This window comes from Ahaetulla prasina, chromosome 2, assembly GCF_028640845.1.
Source record: "Ahaetulla prasina isolate Xishuangbanna chromosome 2, ASM2864084v1, whole genome shotgun sequence".
In the NCBI taxonomy this organism is placed as follows: Eukaryota; Metazoa; Chordata; class Lepidosauria; order Squamata; family Colubridae; genus Ahaetulla; species Ahaetulla prasina.
The window spans coordinates 268153465-268172076 of NC_080540.1; the positions used below are offsets into that span (position 1 = coordinate 268153465).

Genomic DNA, 18612 nt, shown 5'->3' on the forward strand with positions numbered 1-18612 from the left:
AAGAGCTGAAGGCAGAGATGGCTTGCAAAACCTGTTATTCATGTTATCAGACAGACAAGTAATCACAACCAATATTCATGGTTATTTTTTTCACAATTCAATCATTTCTAAGTATTTCAATCCTCAAAAGGTTGGAATTCGGTTTTGATCCTACCATATCTGAACCTGAAAACCTTCCTAGATGGCTCTGATTTCAGTGATTTTCACAAACAAACTCAGAGTAATGTATTTGGCCACTTGAATCAGATGTTCTGGAGCCTCTGGAGCAGTATATTTACATAGCTCTTTGTGGTACAATTCAGCTGAGATCTTGCTCTCACATAAAGAATTCCATTCAATACTATAATTAGGGCTGGTTGGTTAACCTTTATTGCTGGATTGGCTAATTTATGGGAATAAAAACACTGAATGTTTAAGACAAGAGCTGAAGTTTGTTATGATAGCAAAATCTAAGAGAATAACCCTGGTCATGTATACAAAAAGGAAGCAGTGAGGAAGTAAAAATTTAAAGCTTGAGACCAAATTTCATTCCACCTTTATAAATACATTGCTCTGTTTCAAAAACAGATTGCTTGTTAATGTATGTACATATGTATGTATCAGTGGTATGTTTCAATTTTTTTTACTTCTGTGGGTGTGGCTTGGTGGGTGTGGCTTGGTAGGTATGGCAGGGGAAGGATACTGTAAAATATCCATTCCCATCCCACTCCAGGGGAAGATTATGGCAAAATCCCCATTTCCTCCCGATCAGCTGGGACTGGGGAGACAGAGAATAGATGGGGGTGGGGCCAGTCAGAATTTTTTTTTTTTTGAATTTATATCTCGCCCTTCTCCGAAGACTCAGGGCGGCTTACATTGTGTAAGGCAATAGTCTCATCCATTTGTATATTATATACAGAATCAACTTGTATTGCCCCCACAACAATCTGGATCCTCACTTTTACTCCTTTTACTCCTCCTTTTACTACTAGTTCTCTGAACTGCTCAAAATTTCCGCTACCGGTTCTCCAGAACTGGTCTGAACCTGCTGAATACCACCTCTGGTATGTATGTATGTACTATATGTAGCAAGTGATGGTATCTTGATATTCTCTGAGCTTGGTTTTGTTTTTGCAAATATTTCATTACTAACCTTGGTAACATTGCCAGTGCTTTGACACATGGGAATGGAGTTTGCTGGCTCTCTATGTATGGCAACTTGTCTTATCTGTCTTGATTAGGGTTGTAGCAGGTAGTTTGTGTACCTGCTTCTGATTGATTTAGCTGACTTAATTGGCTGTAATATTTCATCACAGATTGTTTCTGCCTATTGTGTTGGTTGCCTCTTATTCATAGGGTGATTGCTGAATGTGTGATAAGGGTGGATGTTCCCAGGCTGTTTGCTTCCTCCTTGAGTCTTTGATTCTTTTGCAATGTTTGTAGATCAGGTTTTATTCTATATATCTGTTTATGACTGATCCATCAGAATGTCAGGCTTCTAGGAATTTTTGTACATGCTTGGAATAAGCTTGATCAAAAATGGCAATTTCCCAGTTGTGTTCCTGATTTTATTTATGTATGTGTTGGGAAATTAAAGAATGTTCATCATATCTTCAGATTGTTGCCAACTGGTGTCCATGTGTGTGTGCTGCTAAATCAAGACGGGGGGGGGGAGCTTTCACCCATAAAAAGCCAGCACCTCCCAGTCCCTTTTGTCAAAGCACTGATGATGGCACTTAGTCTGTTAAAAAAAACATTTGCAAGAAGAAAACCAAACACAGCTAAATAGAACAACATATTTAGGTCATGTGAGCTAAAATATTATAAAATAAGAAAATCAATATTTTGGAAGGCTCTACATTAGTAAAGTCTGGTTAAAAAGGAGTAACTTTTACTTACTTGCAATAGGAAATATTTATTTTCAACCAATGCAGATGAATCTCAAGAATTCAAGTTAAAATACTAAATGAGGCAGGTACACATGAACAGAATTTGCTTATTGGTTAGTAAAAAGAAACAATATTTCAATACTCAGATATGCAATTAGTTTTCAGATAAAGAAGTGGAAAACACTTTGTATGGATTTGGCATTTGGAAAACCAAACACAGTCTGCTAGTAGTATTTTCATAGGACCAGATTAAATTTCAAAAGGAAACTCTTAAAGCAAAGCCAAGGGCATAATGAACAGTTATTTATACCACGTAGGAAGAATAGGACTGAAAAATCTAGATTACAAATGTTTCAGATCCTAAATCTCAAAGATTATTCCAATTTACAACACAGCTACCCCCATCATCGTTGTCTCAGCCTTTTGAGATAGTCCATATGCAGATCCAGATGAACAAATTCTATTTTATTGTAAGGTTACATTAACAGAATCTTGCAGGTCTGAAAATACATTTCTCATCGGTCTTTACAGCTGAAGAAACTAGGGAGGGTACCTTCTGAAACATTTGCCATGCCCACATTCCTAATGTGGACTAAGCTGCCTTTTATCCAACTGTTACTCTGGCTGTGGTTCTTCCCTCTGTTTCCCAAGGTCATTTCCTTATACCACTACATTCCTACATGACATTATACCATTTTTCACATTCCATGTTTTAAATATGGGCACAAAAATATACCGCATGGAAATGGAAGACATAGTAAAGGGACAAAGATTCTAGGAATGTCATAAACTCTAAAAAAATATTTATTTGAAACTTCAGCAAAATAGATTTAGATAAGGTTGATTTCCTTGTATTGGAACTACATTTTTTTGTAATATCATGGCAGTGCTGCATTTGAAAACTTAAGCAGGCATCTGGTGACTCCAAAGCAGTATGTAGCTCCATAAAAATGGAAGTGTGATTCCTAAGAAACAAACAAAAAAACCAAGTAAAAAAAAGCATAATGTAGCTTTTGTAAATATCACAGTGATACTGCTTTACCCATTTAGCATCATCATTCCATCCATTCACTGGCAAAAAGTTGCCTCCTGCAATTTAGAAAATGGGACTTCAGAAAGATTTTTACTTTCCTGAGTAAAGTTCAGAGGGGCCTTATGGTTAGCCCTCTTTTAATGCCACCATTTCAAATGTTCTGATTGAAATATACCCTCTCATATACTGGCATGATCTTTATTGTGGAAGAGAGAGGGAGTTTCTGGGGAAAGATGAATGAAGAACACCCAGAGTGTATACCAAAAGTATATAATCTTAGCAAGGCAATCCAGCTAAAGCAAGCAGACATCTATATTGGACAATAGCTGGAAGCAGATGATAACCTTAGTAGCAACACCAAAAGCATCATTTCATGTTGCATAGAGAAAGCAAGGTAGAGAATATAGTTCTGGATGGTAGGCTCTCCCAGCTCATATGGCACTCCAAATGCTACTGGGGGGGGGCGAGGCTCTTTCAGGGTAGTAATGTATTTATAATGCAACTAGATTAAAGCCTCTGGGACATCTAGTCACTGGGGTTGCCATGTAGGAAAAGAAAATATGAAGCTATCAGGATAGAATTACAGTAGAAATTTGGAATATAAGAAGCACTAACATGACAAAGCTCAAAATTGGTGAAAATTGTTAATGTATAGTCAATTTGCGCCATCTTAGGCATCAGTGAATTGAGATGTATGAAACTGGACACTTTCAGACAGAAGTTCATATTATTTGCTATTCATGACTTTAAACATAAAGAAGGATGGCCTGCCTTTCATGGCTGAGAAGGATATAACAAAAACACTTCTTGGATATAAAATAATCAATGACCAAAAGGCACCAATTAGATTTCACAGATAACTCTTTGATAGAATAATTGCTCATGTCTTTGTTCCAAATAATAGAGGAAGGAAGGAAGGAAGAAGGAAGGAAAAAGGAAGGAAGGAAGGAAGAAAGAAAGAAAGAAAGAAAGAAAGAAAGAAAGAAAGAAAGAAAGAAAGAGTGTGATGAGTTTTATGGTCAAGTTCAATCTCAATTGATAGAATATACAAGTGAGATGTACTGTTTGTAAGACACTGGAAAGCCAAAGCTGGAAATAGTAAGAAGGAAAATACAGTTGGACTCCATGGTTATTATGGTGTGGAAATGATCTTGGGAGATGTCTATGGAGGTTCTCAGTCATCCAGGTCATAATTGTCCCAAAGGTGCTTTTTCAAGAAGCAACTGGACTTTCTTGTTTTTCTTCGAAGATGTTTCACTTCTCAACCAAGTAGCTTCATTGTGTCCAGCTGCCTCTTGAAAAAGCACCTTTGGGACAACCATGACCTGGATGAATGAAGAAGCTTCTTGGATGAGAAGTGAAACATCTTGAAAGAAAAACAAGAAAGTCCATTTGCCTCTTGAAAAATCATCTTTGGGATGACCTTGGGAGATGGGAGGAAGAAATGTTGTCAAGGGAATGGCAATGGAAGAGAGGGCATAGCCTGCAGCTACGTTATAGGTTAAAAAAAGAAAGGAACCTCCCTAGCTTATCTGGCTAAAATGGCATAAGATTTATATTACCAGACTTGAAAGATTGATATCAGCCTTCCAGGTAGGAAACATGACCAGATGAGCTAATTCTATTTGTTGTAAGGCTCACTGACAGAATCTTTTCAATTAAATACGTAAACATTTTACACAATGACTGTTCAATACCATACATTTTGTACTTGCTTTTAGACAGTATGTATTTCCTTTCAACGTGCAAATGTTAACTGCTCCTTTTTCATAAATGCAACTCCAACAACCATACACACACACACACAAATATACAAGTACATGTATAAATGCAAAGCTTGTATATCCAAATAAGTACTCCACAATATTAGCTTGGGAGTCATCACTTATAAAATCTGATTTTTATTAGTATCCTTACATATTAATAAAAATTGGATCACCTTATATTGCCCTTCATTAAGGGATTGTAATCCAGTATACTGTACATCATTTGCAGAGGTACTGCAAATGTATTATTCTCAAATTTCAATGTAAAACTCTTCATGTTGTCAAGATTTATAAATACTTTAAATTTTAACTTTCCAATTACATACTTTGTGGGGGCAAAACAACAGGATCCCAGGTAGATACTTTCAGAATGCATTTTTACAAGTGGCATTAAAAATGTGTCCTAGCTTCTTTCGTGGTATTTGTATTCAGTGACAATTGTTTGCAATGCCTGGTGTTGCAATACATTCTCATGGTAGAAACTCATTGAAAACTGATGGAGGGCTAGTTTCAAAGGGCACTTACTTTGCTTGATGTGATTGGTTACTAATAATGACAAGAGATTTGCTTATTTGCTTATTTGGGAGATGCCTGTCAACTACAACACATTATTATAAAGGAATGTATAGTCATGATCTAGTAATATAATTTGCACACTTCATGGATTACTGTTGGCATTTCTAGATGAATCACAAATTGGAATTAAGATTGCCAGGAGAAATATCAACAACCTCAGATATGCAGATGATACCACTCTAATGGCAGAAAGTGAAGAGAAACTTAAGAGCCTCTTGATGTGGGTGAAGGAGAATGCAAAAGGTGACTTGAAACTCAACATTAAGAAAACTAAGATCATGGCATCTGGCCCTCTCAATTCCTGGCAGATAGATGGGGAAGAAATGGAGGTAGTGACAGATTTTATTTTCCTGGGCTCCAAGATCACCATAGATGGGGACTGCAGCCAAGAAATTAAAAGACGCTTGCTCCTGGGGAGGAAAGCTATGGCAAATCTAGACAGCGCACTAAAAAGCAGAGACATCAACCTGCCAACAAAAGTACGTATAGTCAAGGTTATGGTTTTCCCAGTTGCAATGTATGGCTGTGAAAGTTGGACCAAAGAAAGGCTGAGTGCCAAAGAATTGAGGCCTTTGAACTCTGGTGCTAGAGAAGACTCCTGCGAGTCCCTTGGACTGCAAGGCGATCAAACTGGTCAGTCCTAGAGATGAACTCTGACTGCTCTTTAGAAGGCCAGATCCTGAAGATGAAAATCAAATACTTTGGCCACCTAATGAGAAAGAAGGACTCATTGGAGAAGATCCTAATGCTAGGAACGATTGAGGGCAAAAGAAGAAGGGGACGAAAGAGAATGAGGTGGCTGGATGGAGTCATCGAAGCAGTCAGCATGAGATTAAATGGACTCCAGGGGATGGTAGAGGACAGGAAGGCCATGGGATCATGATGGGTTGGACATGACTTCGCAACTAACAACAACAAAAAATCCTAATATTTGTAAATAATTAGGGTGGTGTTTGCAACAAAATTGATAAATCTTATAAAAATATGTAATGATAATAATAATGGAAATCACCAAACAAAAGAGAAAATTGGTAAATTTGTATGTATTTCTGTGATTATTAAAATATATTTTCTTGTAATATTGCATTCCACTAACATTTGTTCAGCAATGTTGGGAGCATTAGTCATTCAAATTTCCTAGTAATCTATTTTCAAGTTTGAAAGTTCTGAGCTCAAAATAGTCTTTGGTGATAACAATTTCTTCTATTATTATCACTCAGCTGCTTGGATAACAGTGTCATTGGAACTAAATATATGATTGTATCTTATTATAAAGCTTTCAAAGGTTACTGAAATTTTGTCAAATAAAACCACAAGAAAACCCACTTTCTTTTGCCATGCCACCTATTGCTAATTTAAAGGGATTTAGTTTAAGATGCTGAAATCTTGTGATTGGCTATATAAACATAACTTTTACCCAAATTTATGTTTCTTTCAGTTATGGATCAGTATTTCATTATACTTGGAATAAAATAATTGTCATTCTGAGATACATTTTGCTTAAAATGTGTTAAAAATTAGAGATTAAATTCAGGAACACAATAAAGATAATGCATTAATATTGCAATACTAGAACAATATAATCTCGACAGTTTATAAAATTAATAGTTTTATTAATTTAGAATGGGAATGAGTAATGCATGGTCTTTCAGATGCTTCAGGCTACAACTCTAGAGAGTTGTAGAAAAATGTGGCCTTACAGATATTGCTGAACTATAATTTCCATCAATCTTTAGAATTGATGGAAATTATAGTTCAGCAATATCTTTAAGGCCACATTTTTCTGATTTAAAGCATATCAAAAGTTCAAATAAATGAATAAATAAATAACAGTAAGTCATTTAATAATATAAAAACCCAATAAATATCAATATATTAATATTATGTCATTCATTCAGTTACTATTAAGAGGCAGGAGGATTACAGTAGTTGGCTCAAATCAAACCAGTAACAAAGAGGAAAATGCATAAATAATTTCCCCTAGAGTATGCCCTTTCATAATTCTAAAACATAAAGGTGTTAATTAAGAAATAACTGTAGTTATAAAATTGTATTCATTTATCAATAAATGTAAATTTGATTTATGTTGAGAGTGAAATAACTGTCAGGCAAGAAAGGTCAGGTCCACACATGAAAGTCCAATTAAACTGGTTGTTGTTGTTGTTGTTTTTGCTAAACTACTTACCCACAGGAATCTTCTGAACCAAGGATTAGAACCTGCTTGGAATTAGATAAAGGGGGTTGGATTTAGTTCATTTGTTGCTACATAGGAATTCTAGGCTGATTCCTCTTTTAACCGCCTCCAGGTTTTTCCACTCCTTCTCCTATAATATCTTTAGTTAATAGGAAAACAAGTCATCTTTACCTTGATTTTTGGTAATTTTAACAGAATGTAAGTGTAGTTATTTAACAAGAATTCAGAAATAGTCCTGGTGTTTACTGACAGCCTTCCAAATAACAGTACAAATAAAGCATAATTTAGCTTTGTGAGATCAGCCTAATCCTTTATTTTTTTTTAATGAGTTGACAAAACATATAATTTATTGTTATCAGTAGCATATATTTTCATTTCATTTGGTAACTTGTACAACCTTTGAAAAACATTTTAGCAGCAGATTCACATTTTAAACCCAATTGAATTTATCTGCCCTTGATACCATTATGGTAGTGCTATAAAATTATGACTTGTAATGTGGTACCTCAGTGTCTGTTCCTCATCATGTTGATGTCTGAATGACAAGACTTGCATCATGACATCACAACACAATCTCTGCTCTTTTGCACTGTAATTGCAGTATCATGCACAAGTATTTAAAGTGGTAGAATATGCACTGCAAAGTCATGGATGCATAATGTTTAAATTTAAAATCAACCAAATTATGTCAATATTTTTCCTGGAAACCAAGGATTCATATATCACTCTGTTAAGACAATACTATCTAATTAGAATCTAACTTTAAATCCTTTTGAACGTAGCAGCAGAATATTTAAAATACGTAAATGTATGTCCAGGGTATGCTACTTATGATTGGTGCAGATAGCTTTTTGTGGAGAATGATTAACTTCCAAACTAAAGTCAAGAGGGTAATATTGGCTTCTAAAATTCTGGGGCCAGGATAATTTAAATTACTGATGCTTTATTTGGTTTAAATACAGGTTTGAGTACCTACTAGGCAGAGGTATAATTTAAATATTTTTGAAAATAGCATCTCTAATCTAGGCTGCTGGTGGCTGCACATTTTCTTCTATAGCAGGTGATTTTTTAAAATTGCACCTTTATTTTTATAAATAAGGTAGCAAACATATCTAATACTTCTTCCTCCTATTTTCTGCACAACAACCCACCCTGTGAGGTGAGTTTGGCTGAGAAAGAATGACTGGGCCAAAGTCACCCAACTACCTTTCATGCCTAAAAAGGGACTAGAATCCATAGTCTCCTGGTTTCTAGCCTGGAGTCTTAACCACTAGATCAAACCAGCTGTCATTGATAAATGTTAGAACCAGGGGTGAAATCCAGCAGGTTCTGACAGGTTCTGGAGAACCGGTAGTGGAAATTTTGAGCAGTTCAGAGAATCGGCAAGTACCACTTCTGGCTGGGGTGGGAATGGAGATTTTGCAATATCCTTCCCCCAGGAATGGGAAAGGAATGGAGATTTTGCAGTATCCTTCCCCTAGAGTGGGGTGGGAATGGAGATTTTGCAGTATCCTTCCCATGCCATGCCCACCAAGCCATACCCACCAAGCCACACCACACCACGCCCGCCAAAGCACGCCCACAGAACTAGTAGTAAAAAATTTGGATTTCACCAATGGTTAGAATCCAGGGTTTGTGTGTGTATGGAGGGGGTATACTCTCATCATATTAGTAGTACTTCCTCTTTGTTTCTGCTTTTTGGGAACCCCCAGAGCAATTATTACAGCATGATATATTAATAATATATCAATACCGGTGCAGCAAGAACTCGATGGCCCCACACCTTGGAAAGAAGGACCATATGATCAGAGAAAAACAGCATGAATGAAACCACAGCATATCTTTTCTCAAAATACTGTAGAGCCAGCAACTGGCTAACTGGGCATGTATATGATTATAGATGCTCAATTTATTTACTTTTGTCTTTGAAAATATATCAACTTCCTGTATTAAAATACTGCTTGCACCATAGTTTGATGAGTGCAGATTTGGAATGCTTGACCAATGAGGACATTTGGAATTTTGAAAGCATAATTGTCAGTATTTTTACCAAATAATTATAATCAATTCATTGCCTTTGTTATTACTGGGCACTAAGGAAATGCTCATTAGTAAAACAGTGCATGTATCAAGGTGGCAACACATAAAGAAACAATATTTCAAGTATTGAAACTAGAAAACCTCTGCTAAAAGACACGCATTTTCCAACACAAAATTTAACAAAAATATTTCTGGTAGAATAAAAAAACATTTTATTCATCTTATTGTGCAATAAAATACCCATTACTTGCATTTTCTCAGTATTGTCATGTGTTATTTGTTTTCTAGAAGGGTGAGTTTACTAGACTATGTTGGTTCATTACAATAGCTCACTAAAAAAAAGTTATGGGATGTCACAGAAAATGCTGGGAACTATTCTCAGGTCATGCAGATATATATATTATAAAAAATAATCAGAAATTTTTTGAAACATCACATTTTCACTTGACTTATCAATGGCATAAATGATAGAATCAAAAGTCCTACCTGATCCCAAATCTACAAACAAAACAAAAAAATCCCAATCCATCCTACAGAAAATGAAAGAGAATATACTACTGAAATTTACATACCCATAGCAACAATTACGTGTTTTCAAGGAAGTTAGTTTGGGAAGCTTTTTCTTAAAATATGCATCAGAAAAAGTGCTTGTCATAAAAATAAAATAATGGATTTGGGTTTGTTTTTTTTGATAAACACATCTTGACGGTAGGCCTGGTTATTAATATGAATGGAAGTCCACCTTTATGGATCAGTACATGGGACCATGAAATATGGTTTATAATCAGGAAAACCTAATAGATTTGTTCCTAAAAGTAATCAGGAGTTGATACTTCCCTGAGCTTTGAGCTTGGTTGTTTGCTTGCAGACATAGCGTTTTTATTCAGTTCACTTCATTAACACAAAATCTTATTACCTGCATTTTAGGATTTGCTATTACTTCCCAATAATATTTCAGATTAAATGAGCTGTTAGAAAATGTTTGGCATAACTATCTAGGAAGCAAATTATCTTGGTCATACTTTTCTTCCTATCTTAAGCAGTTATCAGATTGATAGAAATGGAAATTTCTATCATTTTCTTGTTATTTTGGAGAAAACAAGATGGATTTGGCAATTTACTTTACATAACAGTATCGATACTGCCTTTCCCTTGTATAAGTTCTGTAAAAAAACATTGGTCCTGAAAATTAATAAAGACATCTTTATATCTTTTATATAAAGGTTTATATAAAGGTAGCCCCTCAATAAATATAGACTAAAACTTAAAAAGCAGGAAAACAATATGTGTGGTAAAACAAGAACGTAACATTTGAAATTGAGTGGTCTTAGCTAAAAACAACCAAACAGAAACCACAAAGAGTTTTTCCATATCTTCATCTAATGTCAAACATTTAACAAAGAGGGTTTGATAAAAGCATCTTTAGGAAAGCTATGTCACCATCAACATGGCCTTCTTCATACTGATCAATATCCTCCCCACATCTGAACTTACTAGAGAGTAACTTACTTCCGCGGCCAATCAAATACAAATTCTAAAGAAATGTTATTCAGTGGCATTTGGTATTACCTGGAGAATAACACAGCACATATCACAGAGCAGCGTTTCTTAAAATATAGTCCTAGGATCCTTTCAGGGATTCTCAAAATCATTATTTTTTAATAAATTATTTACCAGCCTATATTGAAAAATAATACAATAATAAAATCCCATCAAACAATTGTAAGAAGTTGTAGTTGCAACAAATGCGTCAATTTCAAATATTGATAAATGTAACCCATACAAACAAAAGGTGCTCTTCCATAATTTTTTTAATTGAGAATTTGTCCTGAGAGAAAAAAGTTTAAGAAACACACTGGCATACAGTAATCTATGTTGTTCATCCAGGATACATTTTTTATGCTTTTTAAAAACTTATTTTACCTGTAGGAAATCCCAGAGTAAAATATGTAAGACTCTAAAACAAATTTCAGAAAGAGGCCATAACATAAGAAAACCAATCAGCAATCTATGAACAATGACTTTTCAAAGTTAGTATTTTAAAATGTTTGGGAAGGAGCATTTGATTTGATACTGAAAGTAAAGTTGGGGACAATCTTATCATGTTTGGAAATGTACCATAATAAAGATGATGTTTAAGTTATAAATATGTAATATGTTAAAAGTATCTTATCTAAACAATACTATAAACTCCTGCCATGTTCTCTTATCTCTTTATCACTTACCATTTATGTATTCTTAAGAGTTCATGGATATAATGTAATATTGTTGTTCTTGTGTCAGTTGTGTAAATGTGATTTTGTTTGGTATGCTACTGAACTTTCAGATAACTAAAATGCATTACATTACTAAAATGTTGCTGTGCTTGCTCATTGAACTTTGTAAGCAGATTGCAAAAAGTATTCACTGGCACACATTTACATTAAAAATTGCATGAATCCAATAGCAGAGAGGGTTGTTTTGCACTAGTGTTATTCATAAGCTATTTGATTTTAGTGGCTTTACTGTTTCTTCTTTGCTCAGCTCAGTTTTATGACTGACTGGGCAGGTACTGGCTACAGTATAAAATCTGTTTGTTGCTTTTGTTGTCTGCTGTGGAAATTTTCTACCCATCTTATTTCCATCCTATAGCCCAGAGGTTCCCAATCTTTTTCGCCCGCGGCTCCCCCGGAAATCCGACCTGCAACTGCGCATGCGCACCAGACGCGCCCGCGGCTCCCCCGGAAATCCGACCTGCAACTGCGCATGCGCACCAGACGCCCCAGAAATGGCGCATCAGCGCCGGACCCAGCGGGCGCAGATATTCCGCGGCGCCCCCATGACGATAGCGCGGCTCCCTGGGGAGCCGCGGCTCACAGTTTGGGAATCACTGCTATAGCCTACAACTGCCCTTAAAAAGTGGCTTTGTCAACTTGTTTGGAGGTACTGTGTGCTAGATAGATATATGAAAGTTAATACAGTTCTGTTAATACAGTTATTTTTCTGTCACTTTGCTATAAATAATGTTATTATTTTAATGTTTTCTGCACATTCTTGATTATTACTATGTACACTGCTCAAAGTCACTAAGCAGGATAGGCAGCTATACAAATGTGATTAAATAAATAAATACACTTCTCTAATTTATCTAATCTCATATATAATACTTTTGAAAACCAATGGCCAACCCATTGGCTGATCTTTCATGGTTTGTAAATGTGAAAATAATGCCTTTGCCTTGACTTTGGCAATGGCCACGGCCAGATATTACTCTTTGCTTGAACTTTTCTTCGCCGGGTATGGCCTGCGCGTCCTCAGTGTGACTGCGCCTCCTCGGCGGGACACACTAATCCTTATTTTCTGGATTAAGATGGTTGAAGATGAAGAATCCACCGGGGGGGAGGGAGAGTTCGGATGGGGCTCGGGGAGTCCGAGCAGGCCCCATCCTCATTCCTGGCGGTGCTTTTTCTGGGGCATCGCTGCCTCACCTCATCCTTCCTCCTTCCGGAGGCAGCGATGGGAATGATTTGCTGCAAATGACATCAGCTGCCTGTGGTGGCTGTTGGCAAAGCTGCGGCGGCGGCAGCAGCAGCAGCGCGTGGCTGTGCCGGGTCTCCCTCCACCCCCCCCGCATCCCCGCCTGTTCCTCCTCAGCCGCCGCCGCCGCCGCCTCCCTCCGCCTTCTCGCCAGGTCCCAGCCCCGCACTGTCTCGGTATAAAAACCCGCCGCCTCCCCGCCCTCCCTCACTCTCTCCCAGCTGCCTGGAGCGCGGCGGTGCCTCTCGGCGCGCTTCTTTTTTCCCTCCCTCCCTCCCTCTCTCTCTGTCTCTCTCCCCCTGCAGAGGGAGGCGCCTTTGGAATTAAACCCTTTCATCGCCTCCCCTCTTTTCTCCGCCGTCGCCTTGAGAGGAGAGCCTAGAGAAGGCGCTGCAAAGGAGGGAGGAAGAGGAGGCGGCGGCGGCGGGCTTGCCAGGATGGCGACGGTGGTGCTGGAACCCGAGTCGGAGCCGTCTTGTAGCCTTCCCAGCGCGGTCCCCCCTTCGCCGAGCCTGTCGCACCGTTTTCTCGACAGCAAATTTTATCTGCTGGTGGTGGTGGGCGAGCTAGTCACAGAGGAGCATCTGAGAAGAGCCATAAGCAATATAGAGCGAGGTAAGGCGGAGGCGGTGTGCCCTAATCCCGCCCGCCCAGTTTCTCCTCTCTTCCCTTCTTCTCCTGCAGGGTTTTCGGGAAGAGGGACTTCGTTTTTTCCCTTCCCGCCCCCCCCCCCGCCCCACACACCCCGAGTTCTGGCTTGGCCGAGGGGAAAGGGAAGAGCTCAGAGACGCCCTACAGGTTGCACAAAAAGTCCTTGCTGCCTGCCACCGTCTCTTGTGGTGGAGAGACAGTGGGTGGGGGGGAGTTCGATGCAGTTACCCGAGCTGTGATTCTGCCTACGACCTTGGGTATCCGCCGCCCCCACCGTCCCCATCGGAACTTCTGTTCCTTGCCTGTTTATGGTGCAATTCTCGGGGACTAGTTGGGCTGATCTCTTCTAGTTCAGCCCAGTGGAGATCCCAAAAAGGAAGATCTGATGCAACCACTCCCTTCTCTCTCTCTCTCCCCCCCCCTTCCCCCCTTTTCTCTTATGTGGATGCTTGTGTTAGGAGGGGTAAGGAGTCTCTCTGTAGAACTGCAGTGGCCAGCCCTGTCAATATTTAAAAAAACCCACCCACCCCCCCCGTCCCATTTTTCAGAGATTCACACTTTCTAGGCGTGCCTTGTGCACAGAAGAAAGAAAGAAAGAAGCTGCAGGGGAGGCACTGAAGGGTGTGGAGGCAGCAGTTCTTGCCTGATGAGTAGGGGAAGAAATGGCACTCTTGTAATTGATGGCTTTGTGGTTGTTGTTTTTTAAACCATAGTTGACTTGGAACAACAACAAGGTTAAGAGTTGATCCCCTCCTCATTCTTAGGAAAACCTTGTTCTCTGGGCGTATTTCAATTCATCCATATTTCGAGACATGTAGGACAGGAAGCAGAAGGAGATCAGATCTGGGAGGGGTAATATGTCCAGGGAAATACTGTATGATTTTTACCACATAAAGTCCATTTCCTGGAGATGTATAAGGATGCCTCTGCTTCGGAAAAATACGTTGGGTGTTGGGAGTATTTTGCCTTTCCACAGAAAGATCTGCAGTTGACTTTGGCATTTTTGCTGCACCAAGAGGCACAAGGAAGGTGCAGTTGATCTTGAGTTTTACTTTTCTCTTCTGTGAGTCATTCCTCCCCTCCCTATTGTCATCATTCAGACACATCCCTCTACCCCCCCCCAGCTCAGATCAGAGGTCGTTCCAGTCTTTGCTTGCCAGCAACAGTGTCTCCTTTTTCTTTTTTCTTTTTTTTCCCCTCCCACCTCTCTATGCTGCTGCTAGAGAGTCTGCCCAGAGATACCGGCGGCGTGGTGGGCGTGGTGCAGTCCGCAGTGCGGTCCCTATGGCAGCCCATAGCTGACAAAGGGCGTTTATACAGTCAAGGAGAAAAAGAGAATTATATTTAGGATCCATTTGCATACTGTCTGCTTTTGCTCCCTGAAAATTGAGGAGAAAAAGGGCTTTAGAGAGCTCTGGGGCTGCAAAATATGCCACTTCTGAACAGAAATACAGCAGCTTCTTTTGTTTCTAACTTTTGGCCATAAGTGATATGGAATTTTTTCCCTCTCAAGCTTTTTGAGCACATTGCAGATTTTGGAGAGATATTTTTTCAAGACAAATAACATAGAGAAATTATAATTATAGAATAAGGAACACTTTATTTGTTATATCTTACTATTGCTTGGCTATAGATTATTACAGCTTCTTTCAAAAGTCGCAGAACTGTAAATTGAGGAAAGCAATTTTGCAGTACAAGTAGAATAAAATGATACCTATTTTGACTATCAAAGCTGGTTATAGCCATAAACTTTAGGCAAATTCTCGCTTTGATTATTCTTTCCTTAGAAAAGGAAAGCAAGGCTTTTCAGCCATTGTCAGAAACCCTTGGCTAATGTAGGTGTGGTTCATAATTACTTTGGGATTTGTTCTTGATTTTGTATTCTAGTGAATTTGCACTATACATTGATTTCTGTAATCATACCAAAAGTTGCTGGAAATGATCTTTGGTCATGTTCTTTCTGGCTACACCTAAAAGTTTTAGATTAGGTCTGAATTTGCTGCATTTTGATTAATAATTTAATAATATTAAGGCATTTGATGACAGTTTTTGCTTCAAGAAAAAGAAACAAAATTCCTACATTGATTTTTTTTTTTACTGCATAGTTCAATTGTAGCATTCTTGATACTGGATTCTGAACACAAAATGATGATATTTATAAAGATTCAGGGGATTTACCCATGTCAGTGGTTTAAACCTTGATCAGAAAAGTCTAGAGATTTCTTTGTTAAAATATACAACAGCTTTGATTAAATGTCTAGTTGAACAAGGCTTTTACAGCAAGGCCTTCATGATTTCATGATTCTGCACTCTTAGTTTTGGCCCTTGGACACCACCCTGGAAGATGCTCAATTAATATGAATCACTGCAGAGAAATCTGAGATCCCGTCATCTATGGATGACGTAGTAAAATATCATCTTGAATGAATTGAAAAATGTTTTTTTTAATATTACCGAATGAGATTTAGAGGTGACAGCTATTTAATAATGATAGAAAATCAACTACAATATTTATTTCCATATAGCCATTCTTCCCCCTACCCCCCCGTACTTTAAAACCTATGGAAAATCTAACAATTGTGAGTCTGCCCAGATTGCTGATAAAGACTTGAACTGACAAAAATGATTGACAGACCTGATTTTTTTTTGAAGGAAATAAAAATTCCTTTCAGTATATTTTTTATTAATCACTCATGTTCATATACAAGACCAATCTTTCTACTTTTTAGTGTAGAATTCTGTGTGATAATTGTGAAATGCTGACTCACAGAGCTCTATTGTGTAGGCTGATTTAACAGTGGATCTTTAATAGGCTTCCATATTTACTTTTAAACAAGGCTGGCTTTTTGAGAACTTACGATGTATATGGTTTTTTTTTTTAATTCTTGCAAAAGCCAGTATTCTAAAAATAACTGAATTTGATTACCAAATGTTCAGTAACATCTTCCTAACTTGGTGCCCTCAAACATGGTAGCTAAGGATTATAAGATTTGATACAAAGCAATCTTCCAGAAATGTCCAGCTAAATCTTTCATTTACCAGAATGAATGTACATATAACAAACAAACTGAAAATATTCCAGTTCTGTCGTATTTGTGTGAATACATGAATACATTACTGAATACATTATCCATATGTTTCTCATTCTGAAACATTTTTGTTAACTAGATCCCATAAAATATGAACACTTACATACTCTTTGTATACCTGGAAATAATATGAAATGTATTAAGAAATAAAAATAAGCTACAAAACAGATAGCAAACCTGAATATCCTAAAATAATAACTGAAGTATGGTCCAACTAATTTTCTATATATCATATGGAAAACTATTAATGAGATGTCCTCTAAATCGTTTTCAAACTCTATGCACAATTTAGATCAGCCGGGCTTTATACTAGAGGATTTGAAGTCAAACAAGAGAAAAAAGTTTAAAGATATGATACATACATCGGGTATAAGAAATTCTGGGTTAATTTTCCAGACAAACTTATGCGTCCTAGAGAGGCATTCTGTAGCTGTGTGATTAACCTTTGGAATTTAGATAAGAATTATCCTCTCCAGTAAAAAAGCCATTAGTTGTCCATTAGTGGATGGGAGGATCTTTCAACAAAAAGTATTGCATATCACAATAGACTATAAATTCTGACATTATATAGAGCTACCTCCTAGATTCCTAATCAAGGCAGAAGTTGTTTTCTGTCAAGTCAGACCTTTTGTGGAAATTTGGCAGAGATTTACTAATGATGTCATAGTTGAAGTGGAGAAAACTGAAGAAGGAATCACTCTTCTTTGGACTTTTTTTGTGGGGCCATTATTGAATTTCAAGAGTTCCATTAAAAGCAGGATAAAAGCAAAATCTGATTGATTTAACACAATAATATGGATTTCCTTTTGAAAGTTTTCAAAAAGGCAAACTTCCAAAATTGTGTACTCAGTAGACTAAAATACAATTTAATTTGACTGATTTAAAACAATTTTTTTAAAAAGTATGCCAGCCTGATGTATTTTTAAAAGTTCTGGAAGCAATTGGAATGAAATAATTTGGAGGAAGCATGAATATGATTTAATTATTTTATTGAACATTTATTTATAAAATATTTTCATTTTTGTTGAAATACAACAAAAACAAGATTAGCAATTTAGCAGATATGCTACTGAGGCACTGAAGACTGTTGATGTTTCAATTCTAGCACATCCTTATGGCTTTGCTAGGTTGGGAATTTGAATGCTCTGTAATTCATACAGTAATCTCACTTTAAACAGTCTAGCTCAACAGGTGTTATCTCCATCCAGTGTCATGGAATTGGTCTTTTGCTCATATGACAGGACTTTGTATTCTCACCTCTGAACTCTTCCAGCCTCCAAATTGCTTCTAAGGGTTGATGATCCCCAGTGATTGGAGCAGATATAACAGGGCAGACTAAACATTGTTCCACCAGTAGACAAGCTTATATTTGGATTTATTTATATCCATTCATTACATTGCTCACTTTATTTGGAAATAGTCTTACAGGATCATTGTTGAAATAGAGTCTGACAATAAATCTGTCAATAAATCTGTTTGTCACAATTTTTCCAAACTTCACTTAACTATTACATTTAATTCAGATAATGAAATCTACAACCCAGTTAAGGAGTTACATGTATATATATTATTTGGTGAATCTCATGTATTTAATGCTTGCGTCCAGAAGTTATGGGTGCTCCAACACTGGAGGCTTTTAAGAAGAGACTGGACAACCATTTGTCTAAATGGTATAAGGTTTCTGGTTTAAGCAGAGGTCTAGAAGACCTTCCAGGTCCCTTCCAATTCTTTTATCCTATTAATACATTCTATTGCAATAAGAAACCATATTATATAAAACCTGTCTAAAAGGCAGAAGGAACATGTAGGAGCGTTACTATTATTACCAATACCCAAACCCTTTTGGAGCTGTTCTATTGCACTTCAGCTGAAAATAGTG

The 18612-nt window shown here is 37.4% G+C and overlaps 1 protein-coding gene across 1 annotated transcript in view; it reads left to right on the forward strand.

Annotated features, from left to right (window-relative positions):
* Positions 1-13226: 13226 nt before the first annotated feature.
* The window catches only part of MAP1B (microtubule associated protein 1B), a 79993-nt gene continuing 74607 nt past the window's right edge, over positions 13227-18612 (forward strand). Inside the window, exon 1 of the mRNA XM_058168951.1 lies at positions 13227-13608. Coding sequence (XP_058024934.1) covers positions 13431-13608 — 178 coding nt within the window. The 5' untranslated portion in view covers positions 13227-13430. The remainder of the gene's footprint in view (positions 13609-18612) is intronic.